Here is a 16,397-nt window from a genome sequence, read left to right on the forward strand (position 1 = left end):
AAAACTGTTGTAGATTAATAATGAAAAGTCAAATAACCCAATGGATATATGGTCAAAGGATCTGAATAGCATTTCTCCAAAGGCATAGCCAATAAGCATATAAAAATGTTTAATATCAACATCACTAATCATTCGGGAAGTATAATTCAAAACCACAGAGATACCACTCTGTGGTTTATTAGATACCTAATAAAGATGGCTCTATTAAAAAGGCACATAATAATGAATGTGGACAAGAATATGGAGAAATTGGGACACTCATACACTGAGGTGGGAATGTAAAATGATGCGTAGCCACCTTGAAAAACAGTCTGCCAGTTCCTTAAGAAATTAAATACAGAGTTACCAATATGACCCAGAAATTAAATACAGAGTTACCAATATGACCCAGCAATTCGGTCCTAATTATATGCCATGACAAATGAAAATAATGTTCATACAAAAACTGATACATGTATGGCCGTAGCAGCATTATTTATATTAACCAAAAATGTGGAAACAACCCAAGTGCCCATCAGCTGATGAGGGAATAAATAATGTATATCTATTGATATAAGAATATAGTCTATATTCACATAGAGTATATCTGTTTGATAGAATATTATTTGGAATGATTTGGAATAATGAAAAGAAATGGAGTACTGATGCCTGCTACAACATGGATAAACCTTAAAACCATTATGTGAAGTGAAAGAAGCCAGTTACAAAAGATCACATATTATATGATGCCATTTATATGAAATGTCTAAAACAGGAAGATTCATAAAGTCAAGAAGTGGATTAGTGGTTGCAGGTGGCTAATGAGAAGTTCGAAAGGAAGGGACTGGGGAGTGACTACCAGTGGGAATGGGGTTTCTTTTGGGGGTGATGAAAATATTCTATTGATCGTGATGATGGCTGCACAATTCTGAATGTACTAAACGTTACTTAAATGTATTTTAAATGAGGGTATTATATGACATATGAAGTCTATTTCAAAACAGTATATAGCATATATATTTTAAAATACCATGAAAACCAGAATGGACAGGAATGGCCTCCAGGAGCACATATTCCTGTTCATTTTAAACATTAAGGGATAAGAATTATTGTTTTTAATTTGTATACCAAAAAACTGGTCCCAAGTTTCCATCAGTTGTAAGCCACAGCTAAAAGAAAAAAGCATGATCTTATATGCTGATAATATTCTCCTCCTGTCAAAAAGAAAATTAAAAAAACAGCTGAAACTGTTAAATATTATCAGAAAGATTTTCTGCATATCAATTATTCCCAAAGTAATTTTTTTTGGTAAGCACACTATAAATCTAGACTCCAAGGAGACAATTTTATGCCATCTGTTCTCCTTAAGCTTGCATCAGAATCACCTGGAGGGCTTGGTAAAATGCAGATTGCTGGATCCCAGCCCCAGAATTTCTGATTCAGTAGGATTAGGGTGGAGCCTCTAACATATTCCCAGCTGATGCTGACTGACAGGCCAGGGACCACATTTTAAGAACCATTCAGTAGTCTATACTACTTACTATTTAGTTTACTTGTGGTTTTATTTATGATTAATTTCCCCTAATCAGCTCCAAGAGAGCTATACTAAGAAATCAAAACTGTGCTATGAGCAATACAGTAAATCAGAACTGCCATAGTAGAAGGACTGCTTGATGGACAGAAAGCTATTGCACAAGACTGCAGTGTACCAAATGGGCCAACTCTTGAGCTTGAAATATGGCGAGACCTAGGCAGGGCTAGCAGATATAGAATCGGAAGGCCCCAAAGAAAGGCAACAGTAAATCAGACTAATACCAAAGAACAGGAAAAGAGATCAATAAAGTTTTGCTCCTGGAGGCAATGAGGTGACTTTCACTAGAGCATTCCAACCAGCCTTCAGTTCCTGAACCACACTCTCATTCTGTGTGACCCAATGGTACAGGGGTCTCGTGTTCCCCTGACACTTTCTTGGGCTGCTGTTTCTGCAGTACAGAAAGCTTGCCTGTGTGACTGAGATGCATGTCCTCATTATTCTAGAGTTATTCCTACAATAACCTGTCCCTACTTAAGATAGACTTGAGTGGGCAGCTTTTCTTGAAAGTCCAATGAACAAATTTCCAAAAAGATCTTAACAAGACAGGGTTGATGGGCTGGTTCTAACAAGATGATGCTTGATATAGATATGTGCTCATTATGGAATTTGAGCTCATATTTGATAACCACATGATAAAACTGACAAAAACAAAACAAAAATGAATTTGTCCTGCACTTATAGGAATATAGAGCCAGAAAAAGAACATAAGGATCCCATGCTGTACTACGTCAAACCAAACCTGACTTTTGTGTTATTACCAGATTTTTAATAGAATCAAAGAGAAACTAAAACATGTCCAGAATAGAGTAGAAGGGTCTGGAAATCATGGAACTGAAGGTTAAAGGAATCAACAGGTTTAATTTGAGAAACTTTAAAGAAAGGGAGATGAGGGGAAGAAGATACAAATTTTATCCAATAATTTTAGTGCCACTCCAAATAACACCAACTACGAGAAAGAAAAAAAGATTCCACAGTCTAAATTTGGGAGACCCAGATTATTTTATCTTTCTCTTAAATATCTCCTGTATAGATCAGAATATAGAACACTGCCTGACATGTAGTAGATGCTCAATAAATATTTATTGAATGACTCAGCCCAACAAAAAATTTGTAAAGTAATGAAATTAAATAATCTACTGTTTGAACTACCACTTCCCCAAATAACTTGACTGTGGTCTCCCCCACCTTTCCTCATGATACCTATTAACACATATCATGAAATCAGTGGTCTTCAGAAGATGTTTGGGAAAATGTTCTATTAGACATAGCACATATGGATTTGGGTAAAATAAAAAGAAGGCAGTAACTAAAGTAGTCGCCGTAGATTCAATGTAAAGAAAAATTTGTAGCAGAGAAACCCAAGATCATAATGGAGGCTAAGAACTCATAGGAAGGGTTTTCAGAAAAGGCTGGGGGCCACTTGTTGGGGTTTCTGTTGACGGGATTCACAGTTTGGGTAATTAATCACACTAGATAAGTAGTTCCCAGACTCTTAATTTTATAGAACCATAAATATGAAAATTAAAAGTGGAGACTTCAAAAAAAAAAATGAAGACTTTTGAGCTAAACACTTCTGCTTTTATCAATCAGGGATAATAATTATCATTTATTATCACCTTCACCTCATGAAAGACTATTCTAATACCAAGAAATCATGCAGTTTATCATTTCAGGCTAAAGAAAGAAATTTAGCAAATCCGAGCAATATTATCTTTTTCACTTTTTTTTTTCTTTTATTTTGTAACGGGATGCTTTGCCACTGACTGGCCTTTGTCCATGAAGCCCAGCTTTGTAACCAATGCCCTATGTGACCTCACAGCTTCCCTCTAGAAAATACTCTACTTTTTTAGGCACAGGCCCTGTCAATGACAGCCAATAATTGATGATGATGAGAAAAGGCAGAAGCAGTTAAAATGGGCAGACTTCAGAACACAGAACTGAGGAAATTTCTCCAGAGTGTAAAAAAATCTATAGTACAGAATAGGAACAGGGCTATTTTATTTTCTTAAACACCAGAAAAGTTCCTACAGCAGCTCAAATGAGCCATAGCTCTAATTTAGAGTTGAAAATATATCCACAAAACTCTTCAGTGTTCAGTAACAAACGTCCGCATACTTTGGACACAGAATAACCCCAGAACAGTCGAATCACTTCATCTCCTGTTCCCATGTAGGGTTGTTTTTTTTTTTTTTTTTAAACCCAAATCTTCCCACCTATTCTATAAATATACTCCCATTACAATGCCTGGTTGGGGAGTCAGACCACGTGCTCTGGTGAATTCAGCCATTCATCAGTGCACAGCACCCTTCAGTATCAGGTGCCAACAACATGTAGGATAACCTCATCCCTGTTTTAGCAGGTGGCCGTCAAGGCACATTCTAACTAGGAAGCTGAAGTTTCACTTATCTCTTCGCACATCTTCTGCTAACAGCTTTAACTCAAAGCTTACCTTCAATCGATCATATTTACAACTTGCCAAATATAATAAGCATTTTATATGTCTGTTTTATTCTCCAAATGCCAAATTTGGAAAAAATATGGAGGGATATCAAGAAAATTCTCACTTCAAGAAAATGACTTTCTCTTATTCACCTTGTAAGAACCTAAAAGTAATAACCATAATGAATGCTCTCACCATGCAAGCAAATACCTTTTAAATCCTTTCATATCATCATCCTTACAGTTACTTCAAATATCTAGCCAGTTTTCCCAAAAAACACTGAAAAGAAAAAGACAGAAGCAAACCTTAGAGACTCTTAAGTGTAGAGAAGAAACAGAGGTCGCTGGAGGGGTGATGGGTGGTGGATGGGGTAAAAGGGTAATGGATATTGAGGAGGCCACTTGTTGTAAGGAGCACTGGGTGTTGTACTTAAGTGATAAATCACTAAACTCTATACCTGAAACTAATATTATCCTGTATTTTAACTAATTGGAATTTAAATACACTTGAAAAAGAAAAAAAAACACTAAAAAGAATAATACGGATTTGAAGGGGATCATCAAAATTTCACTGAGCCTGATGTTATGCAAATTCTGTATCTGAATGCAATTTTATGATATTATACAAACCTCAGGGGAAAGGTCTAAATGAAAATGCACCCAAGGACACCACTTAGTTTGAATTTCAACTTTTTCTGTCATATCCACGAAGGCACTTTGTATTAGTTATCTAAAAGTGAAGAGTAGTTAACTTCATCTAATTTCTTTGTCAAATGTTGGCATAAAACCAATTTTCGATTACAGCAGGAATCTGCGAAGCTAGTGTGCATATAAAGCTGAAAAACCATCTGGAACAATAATAGCCCTCCTACATGAAATTTATCAGTCAGAAAAGATGGTAAATGTCTCAGAACTTCAGCCTTCTACCACAAGCTCCCAGCAGCAGCAGGGAGCCCTGGTGCACTGGCTCCGGCAGGGGAGGGTTTTCACTCCCTGCTGCTCTGAATACTAACTTAGCACTGACGTTATAAATTCAAGCACCATTTTATCTAAGCAGACCAAGATGAAAGGAAAATTTTCACTTCCGTTCAACTTCGTATCTATAATTAATAGTTTCTTCTCACCAAATATCAGTGATGTGACCTCTGCAAATGGGAATGTGAAAGCATTTGACTTTCCAAATTCTGGGGAATCAAAACACATCCAAAGGCTCAAGGCTACTTTTTATGAAATATAAATAGTCTTATTACTTAGGAGGAGCTTTAACAAACAGCACTGAGCAACGAGCCGGTTTTGTCCATAATAAAAAATGAGTTTGCTGAATCACCAGGAGGAAAACTGTAATGTTATCTGATAAAGAACATGTAATTATTAAGAGAAGGAAATGCATAAATGTTAAACATGACTAAAAATAAATAGCAGGAAAGAAGTCAGTATAACCCTATAGAGGGAATTCCTGGACCACATATGGTAATGATGACTCCAGGAAGAAGGACGGATTAGCCACACCTCCTTACAAAGATAGGGGCTTGCCCACATCTAGTAAAATAATATTATTATATGCTTGTGAGACCATTTTATCCCACCGTAGGTAATAAAGTCATTTGTAAGCTTTCTCAATCACTAAATCCACAACCCCACAGTGCCAAAGGGAGGTGGCAGATATCCACGGATGATTCCTTCTCTGATCTGGATCAGGTACCATTGACAATTAGTATCTTGGATTAGAGCCGGTTTGAAAAATTCCCAGTCCACCGAAAGTTCCAGACTTTCTGATTTTGTAATTCACACACACACACACACACACACACACACACAGGAGAGGAATGGGATCAAGGTTGTATTTCCAATTTTTATTTTGCCAGGTGAAGATATAAAGAGAAATAACCTAACTTCTATCTATAATCAGTGCCATAAAGGAAACCATATTTTATCACAAAAAGTGTAGAAAGGTAACAGTCTTCGAATAAAGGTGAATTTCTTTTCCAAGGAAGGACACATGGAAATGTTATGGCAGCGTTCTCTCTAGAACATATGTGAGCACTTGGACAGATGCTCTATGTCATCCGGTTCCTCACTGAAACAACACACATATTAAACAACCAGTATAGAGGAGATACTTCATTGATTAATGTACTTTTATGTTTATATATTGGAATTAGCCTTAAAGTTTATGATGGTGAGAGATTTAAAAATATATGTGGACTATAAGTTGGATAATGGATAATATATTTTCAATTTCCACAATTTATAAAAACTTTCACTGATCTCTAAAACTCCTTAACATAATATAGAATATTTCTATTGATAAAATATCCTTTATATCATGTCCCTAATTATTCAGATGTATCAGATTTGTTGAATCTTTTTAAATGGATGATAATGAGACACAGACTATATTCATGAAAAAGGTTTTTCATTTACTTATTTCTTTCATTATTACAGTGTATTACATTACATTCTTTCCTACATTACATTCATCGGCTGAGTGTTTATATTAAGAATACAGTATGAATTGTTTTCATAAAATTTGAAGATCACAGAGAACTCCTTTTGAAATAGAAATAAGATCAAGAAATAAGATCAACATGCAATTCTTGCCATTACTAAATTTCACTAAATTTACATTTAGGTAAATTTTCTCCTATAAAATGGTCAGTGAGGGCAAAGTTTCCTATCACATTTAGAATATAATCCTGTCTTTCTAATGATCTATTAGATCATTACATGTCCCCCTCTACCTCTACAAGCTCAGGTCCTGGCATTCTCCCTTCTACTGGTTCTTTCTATCAAACCAGCTTCCTTGGTGTTTCCTCAAACACAGCAGGTACATTTCAGTCTCAGAGCCTTTGTCCTTCCTGTTTTTCTGCCTGAAATGGTTTTCCGCTGAGACTTGTATTGCTTATTTCCTCTCTGCTTAAATGTCACCCTGCTCAAGAAGCTTTCCTTAGCCACTTTCCCACTCCCCACCATCACTCTTTTTATTCTGCTGGGTTATTCTTCAAAATATTTATCACTCTCTGATATTACAAAACACATTTGCTTATCTGTTTATATCTATCTGTCTTCAGCCCTAGAATGTTAAGCTTAATGAAAGGAGGGACTTCCATTGCATTCATCATTCTATCCTATCCACGGCATTGCAAACTACACATTGTAGGCACTGAAAAGTGCGTGTTGAATGAAGACATGAATGAATATAAATGCAAGAAAACATCTTCTAACTTACATAAAAATGTACTGCTAGTCTAGATAAAACTAAACTATACTACTCCACCTCTCTAACTGCATAGGAATTACTTTTAAAGTCCTATAAAACTTATAACAAACCTATTCTTTAAAAAAAAGAACATGAAACCAAGTATAAATAAATACATATAACCCTTTTAGTGACCACCCAATTGAGCTGAAAAGTGTTTTCGTTTCCTTAATTATACAGCAATATTTTTAAAATCAAGGTAAACTCTCTTCACAATCTTAAAAACAAATAAAAAATAAAATCCAATAAGCAAACAAACAAAAAAAGATAACGGGGGGATATATACCAGGATGAAATGGTCCCTGAAAATTTTATGCACCAACAGCAAATGATGTTTAAGATTACAAATTTAATTTTGATCATGCTGAAAATATCATACCTTAGTCTATGTAACTTTTGATAATTAGAATTATCTTGTAGACCATTCACTGGCCTTTATCTTAATTACTCAAGTCCAAAAAGGGCTAATGTTTAGTAACTCTAGACTTTAAGGGTTGAAATGAACTGCCCAGGTTTATGTTAAATCTTCTACAGTCTAAGGAAATACTGCTTTAAGTATTTATTATAGTTCTTCCATGAGAAAGTATATTATAATTCCCCTGAGAATGATGAAAAGACATATTTCAAAGCATGTTTATAGACCTGGATGACATTCAAAAGGAAAATGATACGGCCCATCATCAATCCCTGAAGAACATTTTTCCAATATGGACTGTGAATTAGTGATAATCAATCACCTGTTTCTAATGACTTGTGACCAGTGGCAAGCTTGAGAAGGAGGGCTGGTCAAGGTTACAGGTGTAGGCTCTGGTCACAGAAGAGAGTAGAACTAACTGGTCTCTGTGGGAATTGAACCTGCAAACCCAAATTCATTAACTCTACAAGAAAATAGACTCCTCTAAGCTGACCAAAATTTACCGATTTTCTTCAAAATGTGATTTGTGTCTAGTTGGCACAAATGTTTAAGAACAAAAATAAAATATTCTGTCTTACTAATTATCTGATTATTCAAGGAGAAATAATTTGAGGTTGCTACATGGAGAAAAATATCCAGAAGGTTTCCTATAAACGTTTAATTTTTAAAAAGCTGTTACTAAAGGCACATAGCTCAAAGCCAGATATGATCAAGGATGCTAAAAATATAATGTGTTTACTTCAAGTGTCAAGCCCAAATCAAAATAGGATTAATTGTGTTAATAATGAAGGGATTTCTATTTGAAAAGGCATATTACGACTACAAAGACGTACTGAAATTTTTCAGAATCTGGTAAACTGACTTTCATCCAAATCACCACACTTAAAGTATTATGTGATTTTGAAGACATGTTTTTATTCCTCTTGAATTTTCATTTTTGGCTCTTTTATTCTCTTCCTTTCTTCTCCTAAGTCATCTGCTCTCCATACTCTCCTGTATTCAATTACTCTTCTGTGTTCTGGATCTGCTCCTTCGCCAGCTGAATATCCCCTCACACGAGGATTCTTAAATTTTAGGCTTGCAAACCCACTCTCTCTTTCCAGCACCTTAACATAACAGTAATTCATTCAACATGCACTTACATTCTGGGAAACACATTATTTCGCCACCTAAGTTCTTCTTATCACTCAGAAAATCTCGTCTTTCTTTCAGTTAGAAACACTAGCTTTATATTTATACTTATGTCTAAACTTCTCTCTCTCACTCTCTCCCCATAACAGGCTGTTGATAATTCTGCCTTTTACCCTTTACTACACAACACAGGGTAAAAAAATTTCCCTTTGCAATCTCTCTACTTATCCACATTTCTCCCCACTGTGAGTTCTGAGCCCTTCAGAAAGAGATAATTCAAGCCTCTACCTCCTCTGACACTGCAAACGTTGCCCCTGAGAGCCTGCCACTTAACAGTGTAAATAGGAAAAGTACTTTGCAGAATCACAGTTAAAGCAACCTTTGAGAAAAGATTCTGACTTTTCCCCTGTCTTTGGTATAAACAGACTGCTTCTGTCTCTCCAGAATCTGGTTTTTCCTCCTAAATACTGGTGCCGAAGAATGGTATAGGGGGATTCACTTTTTCTTTTATTCACTAAAGAACTTAAATAAAAATATTATAATGTGAATATTCTGACAAAGGCAAGTATCTACACTTCTAATTTTGCATCTTTCTCATTTCTAGAGTTCTAACACACTATTACTTTTGGATAAAGAAGATAAGTCAAATTAGTTTTCACCCCCTATTAGCATTACTGTAATTGCCAGCACTCACAATAATATTTTACACTATAATTATATTTAATAGAGATCATTTACCACTACTAAATTTAGTCAATATATCAATAACTTACATAACTCAGACTTCACTATATTTCCAATCTATGGGCATCCATGATGGAATGAATGATTTGTTGACTTTTAATAAAATTTATTAATCAGCTGTAAGTAAATACTTCTTTGATTAGCACATCTTCAGTATTTATAAGGAACTAACTCTGGTAAAATAGCTAGTGTACAAGACAGGTCCTTTCCTAAAGTAAAAAAGGAGATGAGTTGATAAGACACTTTCTCAGAAACACGTATTTTCTCCCTAGCCTTGATGTCTGCAATCCAGAGAGCTACAACATAGGGCCTCACCAGGGACTCTGAATGACAGTATCTTGTGACCCACCAGTAGTTAGTAATTTTCCTCACAAGAGAAATACTTACAATAGTAAAAAGTGAAAATTAGAAAAGGTACAATCTAAATGAGTGAAATAAATAATGCTACTCCCACAGTGTGACCCAGCCTTTACACAGGATTCTGTTGCTTCAGATCCATCAGAGAGAGGAGCACAGACATTACACAGTGACAATGGAAGATGGGAAAATATCATCCATGGCTTGAGTTCAGTTTGGCAAAACTTTGTGAGTATAAGTAGAAAAGAATATGTCTCAGCATTTATAACTGTGGCTTTCTACGTATAGTAAGATTTTGGTCTTTTTTTTTTTTTATAACTTCTGCTTTACATTTTTCTATAGTGTTTGACTCTTCATAATTAGCCATATTCCTTTATTTTTAGAAGTAAATACAAGAGACATATTTGTACTCTTGAATAATAAACCATTTCTTCCCTTATAGGAGAAACAAATATCCACTTTGTTTCCCCCAATATCCTGTACATACCTTTTACTTATTTTTATACATTTCTTTTAGAGATTAATTTGTTTGTTTTAGAGAGAGGGAGAGAGCATGGGGGAAGGGGCAGAGGGAAAGAGAGAATCCTGAAGCAGACTTCCCGCTGAGCGTGGAGCCTGACGCAGGGCTTGATCCCACCACCCCGAGATCATGACCCGAGTCAAAACCACAAGTCGACAGCTCAACAGACTGAGCGGCTGAGGTACCCCACCCTGAAAGTACCTTTTAGAGCACTTACTACATTAAGTCAGTTATTTGATTACTTAGTCTTCTTGGCTAAGAGATGAGTTCCTATAAGAAGAGTCATTACTTCCCATTAAGACAGCATCCCTGTAGCGAGCCCAGGACACAGCATATTACAGACGCTCAATAGATTGTGACTGGTTACTTGGCCTCTTACTTTCATTCATCCAGTGTCTTCTTTTTCCCTGGTTCTAGTTCAATTACCCTCTCCTCTCTCAGGTGCCAGTGTTTAAGACACGGTGAACAAAAGCTGAAATGCACACAGGCATCACAACGAAAATGATTTGGTGTCAAGAAGATGGCATTTGGCAAAACCAGTTAGGCCACCATTAGGATCACCCTCCGAACACTGGTTGACAGATGTATGGTAACACTAATAAATGCGAGCTGGGGGTGCACAGGGCCAGGGGAGGAGAAAGTACTTGACTTAGTACTTAGTGAGCGCTCACCCACTCCCTCCACACTCTACCCTCAATACTATTCCAATGCCTGACAGGGTTCCCAGGTCCAGATACTCACTTCCTTCCAAGAGAAGCCCCAGGATATCTATAATTGAGGAAATTAAGGGAAGCATTCTAGTTGGAAATGGGAACAAGGGCACTCACCGTGAAGCCACACACATAGCAAGGGCATTGCTTTACCAGATAGTGTTCGTTTCATATGGGTAGCTTGGTGGTTAGGGGTACCAACTGGCTGCCTGCATCTATTGCCTAACTCTGCCACTTAGTGGCTGTGTCGTATCGGGCAACTCCCTACTGAAGTCTGTGTGTCTAAATTCTCCACTTGTGGAAATGTGAATAGCAACACTATGTTGCTAATAAGGTTGTGTGGAGTATGGTAAGTATGTTAATAACCACAAAGTGTCTAAAAAAGTGTCTGTACAAGGTAAATGCCACATAAATGTTCACTCTTGGTAATATTTACTTAGCTTTCATTTCAGAAAAATTGAATCTTTTCAAACATTATATATATGCACATAAACATTATATATACATGCATTATGTATATTACATATAATCTTATCAAAATATTAAAACACAGGTTGAAGATGGTCATCAGGGAAGAAGCACTAAAAGTCCTTTCACATACCCCTTGGTATTATACTATTTCCCTCTTTGTGCTATAGAAATAGCACTCTCTTTCAACTCTCTCTGCTTCCTCATATCTCCTGCTAATTACCTCTGCTACCAGCAACAATTTCTTTCCCTCAGATCATAGCCTGGAATCTGTCACCTGTTCACAGATGTCTGCAATGACTCTGCACATCCGTTGGTCTCTATCTCAACCACAGTCAATTCAATCATTGCCTCCATCTGGTAATTATTTACTGAACAGAAAGATTCATGAAACATCTGTTGTATGTTACCATGTGATTCTTATAATCAATTCTTACCAGTCTCCTTACCTGATTCACAATGCAGTTTCCTAGAAATTTGGACATTTCCTAGATTGTATTTCTTTTTGAGATTCACTATGAAAGGGCCAGATTATTTCACATTTTTTTCAAATACCATACCCATAACTACTAGAGCAAGGAAGTTTCTTTTAATATGTAAAAAAAAAAGATAATTTTCTATACTAGGTATTTAAAAGCTGGGAGGATTGCTTGCATAGTTGTTAACATGAATTTCTAAATTCTTCAGTTGCATGTAGGGCCCCCTTTCCAGTAAGCCTCAGAGTCAACTTTTTAAAATCAACACATGAATATGGTTAGATATATACAATGTCATAGTAAGTAGACCAAACAGTTCAGAGTCAAGTGGGTTTTGACAATAAACTCTGCTAACATTAATGAGATAGCCAAACAGAGGGGAGTCTGGCAAAAGCGGAACTCAAAAAACTCACAGAGATAAAGACTGACAGGGTTACTCTAATTCCCAGATATGAAGAAGCCGCCCTGAGAAACAGATGGGAGCGTCTGGCAGATACATCCTTACCAACAGACAGATCCCGCCAGGTGTGTACCCTGTCCCTATCTGGATTCCCTTAAACACTGGAAGCATGGAACGCTCCCTGCAATGATTATGTGACCATCAGCCAGTCCTCCAACTCAGGGTCCCACGGAGTTTTCCACAACAGTTACAGAATGCATTGGTGGGGCCAAATCAAGCATTTCATGCAGTTAAAAGTTACATCTCTTATTTTAAATTTATAATCTGTCAAACCAGTTTCTTTTCCAATGTCGGTATTTTCATGTCTTAGTTTCTGAATTTCAAAACAGAGAGCCAGACCCTGGACTATAATAATTTCACCAAATTAATGTCACTACGGCCAAACTCCACACTGTTGTATAATGCAGTAACACTGGTAAAAGAAATTAAGAGCTCTCTGCATGGAAATCTAATGGGGAACATCAGTTGTAGCCAGAATTAAGGATACAACTGGATGAATTATTTCTGTAAAATTTGTACCTGCGAGATTGAAAGAATTCTAACAAATTTCAGATATATGAATTCTGTAAGCATCAAAAAAAATTTTTAGAATGAAAGTATTAATCTGCCTTTGAATTACCTATTTTACATTTTTTCACCCATCCGCACAGCATCAATATATAGAATAGCTACTAAATTCTAAGTGCTGTGCTAGACAACTGGGCTGGGACCACAACACACAATCTCTTCTCTTAGTGGAGTTCACTGTGTTTTGAATGGTCCTAACATCCCATTGAAAGGATGGCCTTTGACCGAACTATTGTATCACATCCAGTCAGATGTTAACTGAGATACATACCACCGACAGGTTCAAATGTTTGCCCTGTCCTGATTCTGGGAGCCAGGCCACCCACACCATCTTGAGATATGACAATCATACCTGCGTTTTAATTTCCTCCACCCTCACCTGCTTCTTGTTTGTCTCTTCTCCCCATTCTCCTCCTCCTCATTCTCCTTCCTGTCTCCCTCCTTCATCTTTTTCTTTCTTCTTTGGCATGCAGCCCACTTTCAAAGATTCATCTCCAACACATGCATTTGCCAGGGGTATAGTTTCTTTAAATAAATGTGTCCTTAATATCTTCCAAGGGCTTGGGGGTACCTGGATGGCTCAGCTGGTTAAGCATCTGTCTTTGGCTCAGGTCATGATCTTGGGATCCTGGGATCAAGCCCCATGTTGGGCTCCCTGCTCATTGGGAAGTCTGTTTCTTCCTCTCCCTCTGCTCTTCCCCACCCCATCCCCTGCTTGTGCTCTCTCTCTCTCTCAAATAAATAAATAAAATCCTTTTTAAAAAAGTATCTTCCAAGGGGAGCCTGGTTGGCTCAGTCAGTTGAGCGTCTGCCTTCAGCTCAGGTCATGATCCCAGGGTTCTGGGATCGAGCCCCACATTAGGCTCCCTGCTCAGCAGGAAGCCTGCTTCTCTCCCAACCCTTGCTCATGCTTGATCTCTCTCTAGGTTTGAAGGGGTTCACATATTCTACGGAATTCTTTTTCTTATTTTAATGATGATTTTATTTTAATAATATGTTTTACAGTAATAATTCATAACTTACTTTTTTTCGTTTATTTTTACAGAATATATTTTAGCTTCTTTAATTCATTTCTTTTTTTTTCTTTTTTCAAATTGAGATCCTTTGCACCCAGTGGGAATCCAAGGATATATATTTTAGGGAGTCCATAAAAACTGGGTCCTTTGGAAACACTATTCTACATCTAATCACATGGTTTTACCATTTGCCCTAAAGAAATTTCTTACTTAACTAAAAATAAATAGATGGAGCTAGTGGCAGAAACCAGTCTCTCAAGCTATCTAGATTTCCAGCACAAACCAAAGACAAGGATGGGATAGGCTCCAATGAAAATGGGCAAGACTACCAGGTCTTTCTTATATTTACATATTTATATATTTATATTTGTATATTTACATACATTCAGCTCTTTATATTTATTAAAAAAAAATCCAAAGTCCTAAAAAAATGGCTTCTAATTCATCCCCACTAGTATTGCTCTTGGTTGCCATAGAAAAGTTGTTAATTATATGCCAAAAAAATCTTCATACTTATTATAAATTACAAACAGCATTTAAACATGAACTGGAAGTCAAAGATTATTCAGAATGTCAGCTATTTAAAGATATGAATCTACAAGGGAGTCTTCTCTTCCATATTAGACTTCTGTGCAGTATAGTCTGGGTAGATCTGCTGAAAGAGGAAGTCTAAAGAAAAGTACTGATGAGAAAATACCCATCCAATCCTTACAGCTTCCCTTACAGCCTGTTATTCCTGTAGCTGGGATTATAACAGTAGCTAGGACCACTGAATGAGTGTTTAATTCCTACTTATCTCTCCAGTAGGATGTCTGGAAAGAAAGGCATAGGATGTCACCTTTCATCCTATGAAATTATGGATTCATAAAAGGCTTGAACCCTTTCCAGAGTGCCCCGATACCACAGTGCTGAAAGAGCTAAAGTTTAAATTCTAGATAGCTTTCCTTACCTTAATCCAGGACACCAATTTCTGGAAACCAGACTTTTAAAGTTATTTTTCTGCTCCAGTTCTGACATACAACTTTTGCACAAAATATGGCTTGAGGATATGCATGCATTTGGATTAGGTTAGAAGGCGATTCACTTACCACGATAAATTAGATACAGACATTGCAGCAATTTGTGGAGGAGTCTTGTAGAGAAGTCTTCTCTAGGTTTCAGAACAGGGAATGAGTAGGTCGAGTAGACAAGACCACTGGGAATTAGAATTTTAGCTTTGTTGCTGGAATGATGCACTTACAGTCTGAAATAACCTATAAAGAAAAGAAATAAAATGATATCTATAGAATGCAGTCTACATGACTTTTTATAAATATATTTCATCCAGGTCAATAGTTTGGTCATGGTATAAGACATATAAAAATATATTTTTCTTAAAATATAAGACATATTATAAACCAAAGATAAAATTAAATCAACCATATGATAAGCTGAATGCTTTACCTTTAAAATAAGTTTAAAGAGCAATACAATGTTCATCCCCTGAAGCACAGAATACAGGGAAAGAACAGAATGTGTTTTTAGATGCACCAATTTTTTCCTCCATATGGCCAATCAGTTGTGCTCTAAGTTAGTTTTATATACTTATGCTAAAAAGATCAAAACAAAGATCCTAATTGGCCATAGTATGCATTTTAAAAAAAAGCTCCTTGGCACAAATTAGTACCATGTCCAAAGATGTAACAAAAAAATCATTCACTACTACTTCTGAGCAAAGCAAATTTACATTGAGTAACATGTGGAGGAAAGCCAGTATGTATTTACCTAACCTTTTCACATATATTTTATAAGCATCGACTCTGTACTGTGTCCCATGATCTTGAACCAATTTTTTTTTATTAACATATAATGTATTATTAGCCCCAGGGGTACAGGTCTATGAATCGCTGGGTTTACACTTCACAGCACTCACCATAGCACATACCTTCCCCAACGTCCATAACCCCACCACCTTCTCCCTACCCGCCTCCCCCCAGTAACCCTCAGTTTGTTTTGTGAGACTGAGTCTCTTATGGTTTGTCTCCCTCCCAATCCCATCTTGTTTCATTTATTCCTTTCCTACCCCCCAAGCCCCCCATGTTGCCTCTCACCTTCCTCATATCAGGGAGATCATATAATTGTCTTTCTCTGAATGACTTATTTCACTAAACATAATACCCTCTAGTTCCATCCAAGTCATCGCAAATGGCAAGATTTCATTTCTTTTGATAGCTGCATAGTATTCCTATATAAATATAATATATATATATATATACCTATATA

General features: G+C 36.6%; 1 protein-coding gene across 3 annotated transcripts in view; it reads right to left on the reverse strand.

Annotated features, from left to right (window-relative positions):
- Positions 1–15,388, reverse strand: part of LOC111146578 (oxidation resistance 1) — a 350,514-nt gene extending 335,126 nt beyond the window's left edge. For 2 of the 3 annotated variants that reach the window (XM_022502185.1, XM_022502183.1), the window contains exon 1: positions 15,224–15,335. In XM_022502185.1, the coding sequence (XP_022357893.1) occupies positions 15,224–15,246 (23 nt within the window). In that variant the 5' untranslated portion in view covers positions 15,247–15,335. Of the gene's footprint in view, positions 1–15,223 lie in introns of all 3 variants that reach the window. The other variant, XM_022502184.1, reaches the window with a different exon arrangement.
- Positions 15,389–16,397: the final 1,009 nt, after the last annotated feature.

Source organism: Enhydra lutris, unplaced genomic scaffold, assembly GCF_002288905.1.
Source record: "Enhydra lutris kenyoni isolate GAN:26980312 unplaced genomic scaffold, ASM228890v2 scaffoldscaffold14, whole genome shotgun sequence".
NCBI classification, from domain to species: domain Eukaryota; kingdom Metazoa; phylum Chordata; class Mammalia; order Carnivora; family Mustelidae; genus Enhydra; species Enhydra lutris.